Below are 10,837 nucleotides of genomic sequence, written 5' to 3'. Positions count from 1 at the left end.
ATTTGGAGAAATGGGAACCCTTGTTTGTCAAGTTGATTACATCTGGAATTAGCAAAAGTACAAGCAGCTGGGCACACCTATGAAGGATTTAAAAAAAAAATCATTTGATGTGGGAAGACCCTACTTTTAATCTGGATCTTTGGAGGTGGGAAGATCCACCTTTAATGTGGGTCACACCTTTCTGCGAGCAGCCTAGAAGACATGGAAGAAGGAAGCTTGCTCTCTTTGCTTTTCCTTGCTCTTGTTGGCAAGTCCATTCCTTCACTGGCATTACAGCCTACTTCTTTGGAATTCTGGGGCATATTGAAGACCAGTTAAGACATCCAGCCTTGTAGACTGAACAACTAGTGGATTCTGGAACCTTCCACTGGGAGACAGTCATTGTTGGACCAGCTGGATCACAGCCTGCAAGCCATTCTAATAAATGCCCTTTATGTGTGTGTGTGTGTGTGTGTGTGTTCTGTTTTCCATATTAATTGCACCATTTTGCATTTAAACCAACATGGTTCACAGTAGCCAAGATATGACGAGCATGTAAACAGATAATGCAAATATATCGATTGCTATCGCATATGACATAGATGAACCTTGGGCTTACACTGTGTTAAGTCAAATAAGCCAGTCGTAGAGCAGGAATGCTGCATGCTTCTGCTTATATAAGGCACATGGAGACAGTCAAACTGATAGAAGCACAGCGGGTGGTTGGCAGGAGCTAGGGGAGGGTACAGCGGAGCTGTTGTACATTGTGTATACATTGTATTAGCTGCCAGATGAGATCAAGGGATCCCTTGCACAACATTGTACCTATAGCTAACAGTGCTGTGCTATGCAGTTAACAGTTCAGCTCTCATGTTAAATGCTCTTACTGTGATTTAAAAAAAAACAAACCACTGAATAGGGGGCTAGAGAGATGGTTTAATGGTTAAGAACATTTGCTGCTCCTGCAGAGGACTGGAGTCTGCCTCCTAGAATCAACATCCAGCAAACCATCTGTAATTCCAGCTCCAGGGACTCCAATGCCTCCGGCTCTTGTAGACAACTACACTTGCGTGCACATATCCACAGGCAGACACACACACCTACATTTTTTTTCAAATAACCTAATACATCAAATATTTCATCACAGATAGTTATAACAGAAGACATATGGATGGCGCTGAAGGAGCCAACCAGGAAGTTCAGGCGGATCCTGATGTGGTTCTGTTACAGCCTGGTTCTGTGCCTTTCAGGGGGTTTCTAAGTCCTCCATCATTTGCCTATTGTGAGATGGTAAAACTGGAGTAGGACTAGACAGTGGCTAATGTGTTTAGCTTGCGCTGCCTCTCAGGTTCCCTCTGAAGCCATGTCTACACCACCGCAGCCTGTGCCTTCCAAGGTTCCTCAGTCTAAATTCACTTCGCTGTTCTTTCCTTAACAAATCAATGGCTCTCTTTGAACTTTGCCCCTTTTAGTTTTTATCTACGAATGCCGTTCTTTCGTCATCCATGGGATCAGTACACTTACCTGCCGTACTGACCGTACTGACCATCTCTTGAAAACGTTATCGGATTTAGGCTGTGTAGATAAGAACCCTGAGGCTCACAAGGCGGAGTCTGGATAAAGCCAACTGGATAAAGCCAACTGCTTCATTTTGGTCGGCACTAAACCTAGCTCAGTTTGACATGACATGCTTTCTCAAGACCCACTGCTCTGTTTCGGTCTTTTGTTCTGAGGCAGTCAGGCAACAAGGTCCAGGCTGGCTTGTTAACTCCACCTCTTGAGTGTGCCCCTGTTGATGAAAATGAAAATAGACACATTTGCTCTGGGAGTGCCAGTTGTTCCTTCAGTAATTATTTATTTCAGCTGTACTGCAGTGAGGACAGAAGACATGGGTTTTTCATTCTCTGCATTGTTTTCCCTTCAGCCACTTTTAATAGTAATGCTTTCCTCTAGAATCTGTAGGTTTCTCAGAAGCTACAAACACAAATGTCTCCAATAGTCGGTCGGATAAAGACAATGAATAAAAAGTCTATGCCCAGTGGTGGCTGAGCAAGAAGGCTCAGGTGCCCCAGGTTTTCCAGATAGACACCTAGACTTCTCTTCCTTCCTTCCTTCCTTCCTTCCTTCCTTCCTTCCTTCCTTTCTTCCTTCCTTCCTTCCTTTCTTCCTTCCTTTCTTTTTTTTTTTCAGACGAGGAAGGATTAATTTCGGTCTATGGTTTTGGAGGTTTCAGTTATCTTTGTCTTCATTGATTCTTGGCCTGAGTGAAGCCAAGCATTGTGGTAGTGGGAGCATCATGGAAAAGGCAGGTTGACTCATAATGGACAGAAAGAAGAAAGAGCCAAACAACAAAACAACAAAACCAACAACAAAATACCTACATACAAAAAAAAAAAAATCTCTTGATTTACTTAATTTTGTTATCTAGTTAACCTACAGCTTTTTAAATTACAAAACTACCATGTGGGCTAAACAGTAGATTTTGCTGACTCAATTAATTTGGACCGGTCTTTCAAAGCTCTCTGTGAACCCAGGGTTATCAGGTTGAACACCTCTATTATGAAGATGTCCACCATACATCTGCACTTGTACTTCTAATCCACGGGCACTCATAAAAATTTTTTTGTTTTTGTTCCTCATGCCTAGTTCGGTTGTTCACTTCATGTTGGTTTGAATGCCACACCCTCTTAACTATTTCTTTACTCTCTTTTTTTCTAGATTTGGGTAAATGCAAAAGCCTAAGGGTAAGGAGATCGTGCCTGCAATATCACAGGAAAAAAGATTCTGTTCATGCTGACACGTGACTGAAGAAAATTTCGGTGCTGTGAACGAAAAAACTAGGAATTCTGTTTAGAATTGCATGGTTTCTGGTGTCTGCCAGGACAAAAAAAGAAAGAAAGAAAAAAAAAAAGAAGAAGAAAAGAAAATCGGTCCGTGCCGGAAGGAAAAGCCCTGCTGAGAGGATACACACAGAGACAGCCAGCGCCAAAGAGATCGCTTCTTTCCCCCCACTAGAAGCAGCTATAAAATAGCATATGCATCCTTTTTCTGAGTGATTACTGCCCATTTACCGACGAATACTAGGTCTACTTTGCCGTTTTCATTTGTTACTGGGAGAGCACAGTATTGAACTGACCTAGCCTCATGATCTCGTCCAATGCCTTGTTACTCCTGTTTTTTCCTCACCTCCTCAGAATCGATAATGTCCAATCCAGAACCGATCTCAGCTCTCCCCAGACCCTCCTCAGATTCTTTTGGCGGGAATATAAACCTTACAAAGGGGTTTCCTCTTCCATCCCCCATCCTTTTTTCCTCTGATGTGCCTTCCTCCCGATCTACTAGTAAATCTGGCTTTGTCCGACTGCAGGTTTTTTTCCCCTCTGGTGATCTTTGGCTGATTTGGCTTTGACAGGGGACTGGTTAGTATCAGAATCTCTAATCAGATCGCTCTCTGCTAAATGTGCCCTGGCGCTGTAGAGATTTACAATCCCTAGTAGCCCAAACCAGAAACAAATCCTTTCTGCAATTGTTCCATCAGCCCCCTCCCAACCCCAATATCCTCTTAAAGCCGGCTTTAATCATTTTTATCTGGGTCACACTCTAGAGCTTTCATTTTAAAAAGGTTTCACTTTTGAATCCCCGGGTCCCTATTAAAATGCAGCAGATGGGAAAGTGTGGGGCTTTGACCTTGTCAAAAGCAAGGATTTCAAAAAAAAAAAAAAAAATGCCCTAGCTCAATCGCAAAGAGGGCATCACACAACAAAAGCTTTTTCAAGGAAGCCAGTTTTTTGTCCTTGCTTCTCCCGGTGTCCCCGAGGCACAGGTACGGAGGCGAGGAGAACGCATCCTTGCTCTCCCGGGGGTCACACCCTAAGCCCTTCCAGCCCTTTGGAAGGCTCGGGACCCTGCCCTGCGCGGCTCTGGATCTCCGTCTTGTGTCGCGAGCGGCCTTTCCCGGGTGGCCGGAGCCGAGGAGCAGCAGCAGCAGCAGCAGCAGCAGCATCGGCCTCCGACCGGGACCCGCCCCCGGGCCGCGGCGCCCACGCCCAGCGCGGTCCGCTGCCCCAGCGCAGTGCAGCAGAGAGCACACTCCAGCCCGGGGCCGGGTCGGGCCGGGCCGGCGCACGCGCATCGGGACCCGCGCCCTCCGCGGCGGGAGGGGCTGAGGGGGCGTCCCGGGGGCTCGGAGGGAAGAAGAGGAGGTGGCGGCGGTGGCGGTGGCGCCGCGTCGCCCTCATCCGGGCTCGCGCTCGCCCTCGCGCTCGCCCTCCGCCTTGCCGAGCCCCGCGAGGCTGAAACGCTTTCTCCCAGCATGCAGCGGGAGGAGGGATTTAACACCAAGATGGCGGACGGCCCGGATGAGTACGAGACCGAAACGGGCTGCGTGCCCCTTCTCCACCCGGAGGTGAGGGACGGCGCCCAGCGCCTTCCCCGGACCCTGCGGTCCCGCGGCCTCGCTCCCTCAGCCTCGCCCGGGGCGGCGTCCGAGGCGTCCGGCGCGGTGACCTGTGGCGGGACCCCGGGGGAGGCTGAAGAAAGCGAGTCCAGGCCCGAGCGCGGCGGCGAGCGAGCGGATAACGGGGGAGGAGATAGCGGGGCGGGCCCGGCCGGGGCGGGCTCTGGGACGCCGTCCCTGGCGGTGCCTGGAGGACAGAGGTGGGGATGGCGATGGTCCTGTGGTGTCGCCGCGCTGCCTGCGGGTCCAGGGGCGACGGGGGCCTGCTGACACTTTGGAACCTCGGCCGGAGCCCCTGGTCTCGCTCCAAGCCTCCCCAGGCAGGGGAGGAAGCCGATCTGCTTTTTGGTTTTTCTCTCTCCTCGTCCCCTCTTTCTTGGTGGCGGACGACACGACCCTTCCCATCAGTTCATTCGTTCCCCCCGGGGATCGTAGTTTTCCTGGGCAAAGTGATGGCCTTCCAGATTATGCCATAGCAACCAGCTCGCCGCGGCGAATTTCGGGGTGTGTTTGCCCTTAGGCTATTAAAAAGAAAAGAAAAGAAAACCCAACAAAAAACAAAAAGAGAGAGGGTCTGAACTTTGGCGAATAAACCCACGCACCCATTAGCTTGTCACAAAGTAGCGCTGTTTGGGGACTGTCAGGGAGGGTAGACAGCGCAACACGTTTCCTACCGTTTTTTCTTTTGTATCTCCTGGACGGGAACAGTTTTCTGTGCCGGAGCCGTCAAGTTCTGCCCGTTGTTTACCTCCCAGTTTGTAGCTGAGTTTGTGTTTAGTGAAGGCCTGGAAGCATTTCTTTGTGTATCCAGGTTTGTTATTATTATTATTAGTGCACGGTGAGATGCGGGGAGGGCAGGAAAGTGTAGCGCTGCTGCCTGCAGAAACTCAGGTTTTGAGGTTGAGAATGGTGCCCAGATCCGTGGTGTTCACCACAAGGTGAATAAACGTGGTTACTTTGCATTTGATTGATTTTATTTCTTCCTGGCTTTTGTGTCTTGCTTTTTGTTTGTTTGTTTGTTTGTTTTAAATTGTGAATACAAAGGACCACTTTCGTATTAATACCCCATTATCTCTTAACTTGATCATACACACACACACAAACTGAGACAGTTTCTTAGAAATATATGCTGAGAGAAGTCTCATTAGAAAAGGCTGTTTTGGGTTTCTGACACAGCTATGCAGTAAGAAGAAACTTTCTGAAAAATTAAAGTGGCAATAAACTTAGAATCGGCACTAGAGAGATTTCTTTTGGTTTACACCACCAAGGTCCTAAAAATATGTCCAGAAAGTTTTCAGATGTTGTGTTGTAATTGGGGCTAAGGAATATTTCTGCTCATCGGTTCCTGTGGGTATATTTCAAGCACTTAAAAGTGTCTTATTATTTTAGTGTACTGTGGCACTCAGTGGATGTTTGGAGGTGGAGGGAGACGGATTAGGAGTCCAAAGCTATCTTTGAGCGTTATAATGAGTTGGAGGCCAGCTTGTGGCTCAGTGAGACCAAACTATACACAAAACAAAACAAAAAAAACCTTTCCTCTTTGTAAAAGTGTATGCTGTTTGTTGCCCTAAACAGAATTTTGCAGGGTGTGGTCATTCACACCCAGTACTTGCGAGTCAGGAATGTCTCTGGGTTTGAAGTTAGACTAATCCACATAGCAAGTTCCAGGCCAGCCAGGGCTGCATAGGGGCACTGTGTCTCAAAACAGTTGTTGTTTTTCTTAACCTATTAGTAAATCTAGAGATTGCTTGGCATATAGAGAGCTTGAACTTAAGGTGTCATCAGTCTGTTATTTAACAGATGGTATCTTACTAGAAAATCAACTTCCCTATTGCTCAGAGTTGAAATTGGTAAGATAGAGATTTCTTTTACCAAGTAAGCACTAGGTCTAGTAAGTAAGTTCTGGAACGTTGGGGACTGGCTGGAATAGTCATCATTTTCTGTGGTTAGTTAATTGCTCCTGCGGTAGACCTGATTTATTCCTTACAGTGTGTTAGGAGCAGAACAGGGCATGCTGTTTGTCTAGAGTGTGTGAAGTTGGGATGATGATGATGATAATGATGCTGCTTAACTAATGGCCCATTAAGGAGCTAATGGAGAGCCCAGGCTTTTGTGTCAGACTGACTGGGTTACCTTTCTGTCTCAGCTTCTGTTTTATTTATCTCCATCCCTTCCTGCTCTTCTTCTTTCTCTCCCAGGCGTGGTGTCTTGTAGCCTTCAACTCCCTTTGTATCTGAGAATGACCTTGAATTTCTAATTCTCTTACCTTGGATCAGCTATGTGCCACAACACCCAGTTTATGCAGTGCTGGGGTTTGAACCCAGAGCTTTGTGTATACTAGGCAAGCCCCTGTTACCAGCACCTCATCCCTAGTCCTGGATTCTAATTTGGAATCCTCACTAATTAAATGATAGAAAGTAAAAACTTCTTAAAGCTTTTTTTCTATTTCTTCATCAGAAACTATCGATGTTTCCAGACTTTGTTTAACCGTACGGGAATATATGTCAAAATTCATCAATGAACACATTTTAGGGGCTCTGGTAAGGGCATCTTTCCACTCTCACTATCAGAAGAAGTGATGCTTTCTTTTTGAGTAATTTAGAAATTTATATGTATTGAGGGTTTTTTTTTTTTTTTTTTTCCCCAGGGCCGGTGAGACAGGGTTTCTCTGTGTAGCCCTAGCTGTCAGAGAACTCACTTTGGAGACCAGGCTGGCCTTGAACTCACAAAGATCTGCCTGCCTCTGCCTCCCAAGTGCTGGGATTAAAGGAGTGCACCACCATCGCCACCACCACCCAATTTACGTGTTTTTTTAATTTATTGGATTTACATTTTGTAGAAAAGTTTCGTTTTACTTTTTTCTTTGGATTTAATACTGTCACAAAAGATATTTTCTAAGTATTTGTTAGACGGATAAATTATTTGTAGGGTAAGAGAGTTTAGCTGCTAGCAAACATGCAAATACACCTGTAATAAACATGCCTGAGGAGGTGAAACAAGAGCTAGGGAGAGCTACACCGCAAGACTGTGCCCCTCCAAGGTTAGATAGGTGTCTAGATAGGTGGTTAGAATCAGATATTGCTAATTCATTCATTGATTTGTATGCAAACTGCCCACCACTAAACCCTTTTAAGACAGATATGCAGTTACATGGGCAATGAAACATTTTTAGAGGTATTTTTGGTAAGAAAAATCTTACTTTTTAAATGAAATGCCATTCATTTAGTGAGTCATATAAATACTTGTTTTTTGGATTTGGACCAGGTGTGGTACTGAATTCAGAACTCTGTGTGTGTGCGTGTGTGTATGTGTTTATGTTTGTGTGTGTGTTTGTATGTGTGTGTGTGTGTGTGTAAGGTCAAGGAGAAGCACTATTCTTTTTTTAAATTTTTTGTTTATTCTTTTTTTTTTTTTTAGCACTATTCTTTTTAAATGTGGGTTTTGCTGTTTCTGTCATCGAAGGCAAGTTTTCTTTTCCTCGATTGTAAAGTTGGTTTGCTATTTACTTACCTTGTAGAGTTGTTGTGAGTGTTAGGGTTAGATAAGCTATAAGCTACTGTTTGAAAGTCAGCCGGCACATTAGGACTGACAAGCCCGTGGCCTATCGCGTTGTGAATGCTGAAAGGGAAGTTGATGTTACCGTTACTCTGTTGAAATAGGTGCTAATTCATTTTATCACGGAGGAAGGATTAAAGGCTATTTGGAAATAGATAAACTGGCCATGGGGGGATTCCGGTGCTGGTCCTGGCTCTGTAACCCTGAGTTAGCAGAAGCTTAGCTACTTTTAGTTTCTTTGCTCTTTAGATAAAGAGGCTAGATTATAGATTAGATGGTCTCCACGATTTCTTTGAACTCTGATGTTCTGATTGAAGTTGTGGTTTGTTTTTTTTTTTGGGGGGGGTGGGTAGGATAATTAACTTGAACATTTAACTGCTATGCACAAAGTAATATTTCAGACTATCTGAGTAACTTGACGGAGCCAAACCACATCAGTGCTGCATGGAGCAGTAGCCTGCTCGCCATGTCAGGTTCCCAGCACTTGGAATAACCCGTTAGAAGACTGGGAGGAGGGATACAGACCATATGGTGGTTTGCAGTCCAGCAGCCTCTTGTTTTACAGTAGCCAGGCTTCAGCAGATCAGCTCCGCACTTCAGTAGAAGGAAATCACAAACCCTTCTGCCAGGGTATCCATCGTTGGAGCTCCATGTGTCAGGAATCTGACATAACTGGACTGGATTGCCTGCATTTCCTGGGCTCTTACTTTTATCTCCACTTCTTCCCTCATTTACAAAACGTGGTACTGCATCTTCCCGCTTCCACCATCCCCGACCACTGTGTGCGTGTGTGCATGCATGCCTGTTCGTGTCTTTTAATTGGTGTCACTTTATTTTATATTTGTCTTTATCCATTTTCTTTTCTCATGCTTTGGCTCTGTTGAATGGTGAAGTAAAGTGTAACTGTACCTGCCGTCTCAAAGCCTTTCTTCCTAAAGTCTCCTTTTCAAGCTTTATCAGTGATGCATTTTGTTTATGTGTATAAACTAATGTCTGCAGACAGGATTTTCTTCTGTTAGATCACTGGCCGCTCTGTCATCAGGCTCTTGTTTGCAGACATTAGATAGTATGCCTTAGGGTACCTTTTTTCTTTTTAGGATTTTTTTTTTAATTGGGCGTGGTAGTACACACCTTTAAATCCAGCACTAGGCAGGTGATCTCTTGAGTTTGAGGCCGCCTGGTCTACAGGGTTCAGAACAACCAGAGTTATGAAGACAGACCCTGTTTCAAAAAAAAAAAAAAAAGACTTATTTTTATTGTTTGTTTGTGTCAGTGTGTGTGCATGCTTAAGGAGGCCAGATGAGAGGAACAGAGCCCTTCTCGCTGGGCACTTATGAGTTTGGAACTGATCATGGGGCCTCTGGAAGATCAGCAAGTATTCTCAACTGAGCTAGTTTTCCAGCCTCTTTTTTTTTTTTTTTAAATTGAAGCAAAAATGCTATAAATTATAATTGTAATTTAGATTTTAAAGACATAATAACAACTACATTAATATAAAATGAAAATAAGGTTGGTGACTTTATGGAGTACAATAAATCCAAAGTTGAAAAAAATAGTAGAACCAAATTTTTTACTTTGAGGGGGAAAATGTCATTTTTCTGTCCTGTATTTTTTCCAAACTTAATGTCATTTGTTGTTAAAATAGGGTCTCATGTAGCCTGGGCTGGCGTCTAGTTCCCTATATAGTGTTGGATGGCCTAGAGTTGTGGATTCCTCTGCCCCTCCCTCCCTCCTAAAGTACCTGGGTTATAGGTCCAGGGTGTGGTTTATTTAAATTGTCATGTTGACACAGGTAGAGTTCCCCTAAAGGGAGTCTCCCTGAGGAACTGTCCAGTTTAGGTTGGCTTTGCAGGGTTGTCTTGACTGTGTTAATTGATGTAGGAAGACCCAGCCTGGAAGTGGGTCCTGGGCCTATGAAGTAAGTCGAGCAGTGGGCAGGTGGGTACACGTGCGTCCATTCTCTGCTCTGACTGCGCATGTCACCGGTGGCTTCAAGTTCCCTATTTCTTGACTTCCCTGTTACAGCTGACTGTAGCCTGGAATCACAAGCTATAATAAACCTCTTCCCTAAGATGTCTTTTTGTCGGGGCATTCTATCAAAGCAACAGAAATGAAAGTAGAACACCCAAATGCTCCTCATAATAATTTGTGGGAATTATCTGAAAAGTATTAAGAGTGAACTTGAGTATGTAGATAGAAACCGTAGGTGTGAGCAATGAATGATCTTAGGGTGCTGTATTCAGATCTCAGTTCTGCTAATCACTAGATGTATGACCTGGGCAAACTTCTCAACTCTTGTGTTCTAAGCCAACACCAAGTTAGAATAGTATGAGATTATTGTAATAACTAAGCAAGCTAATTCATGCAAAGTTCTGTGTCTAGCCATTGATAAAGTAGATCTTAGCTATTGTAATAATAGACAACATCTCAAATTGAGCAACAGTTTGTTTATGTGTTTGTGTGTGTGTTAGCTTAGAGATCACAGACTGATGACCGCAGTAAATAATACTGGCTGTCTCGAGGATAGGTGAGGACTTCTTCCATGATAAGCTCGTTTGCGTTAGTTTATGGACTTAAGCAGTGTTTGTAGAACATCTGAGTATGACTTTGTGACAGACTTGAAACCAGAGTGATGAAGTGTATGAAGTAACACGTTGTGAAACAGAAGGCTGTAGGTTCTGAGATATTTCAGGATGGATGAAGATGAGTGACATTGTGTGTTTGTGTGTGTGTATTAAAGAATGGATTGTAGGCTATTAGAATTTATTGAGGGTGCTGTGGTGGGACAGTTAAGGCTGAGCAAGTAAAGGCACCTACTCTGAGTTCAGTCCCAGGGACCCACGTGGT

The 10,837-nt window shown here is 44.7% G+C and overlaps 1 protein-coding gene across 2 annotated transcripts in view; it reads left to right on the top strand.

Annotated features, from left to right (window-relative positions):
• Positions 1–4,150: 4,150 nt before the first annotated feature.
• The window catches only part of Zdhhc17 (zinc finger DHHC-type containing 17), a 62,400-nt gene continuing 55,713 nt past the window's right edge, over positions 4,151–10,837 (top strand). Inside the window, exon 1 of one of the 2 annotated variants that reach the window (XM_021173832.2) lies at positions 4,151–4,384. In XM_021173832.2, coding sequence (XP_021029491.1) covers positions 4,292–4,384 — 93 coding nt within the window. In that variant the 5' untranslated portion in view covers positions 4,151–4,291. The remainder of the gene's footprint in view (positions 4,385–10,837) is intronic. The other variant, XM_029482495.1, reaches the window with a different exon arrangement.

Source organism: Mus caroli, chromosome 10, assembly GCF_900094665.2.
Source record: "Mus caroli chromosome 10, CAROLI_EIJ_v1.1, whole genome shotgun sequence".
Taxonomy (NCBI): domain Eukaryota; kingdom Metazoa; phylum Chordata; class Mammalia; order Rodentia; family Muridae; genus Mus; species Mus caroli.
The sequence above is the reverse complement of the archived record's forward strand: the minus strand, read 5'-3'. Positions and strand labels throughout refer to the sequence as shown.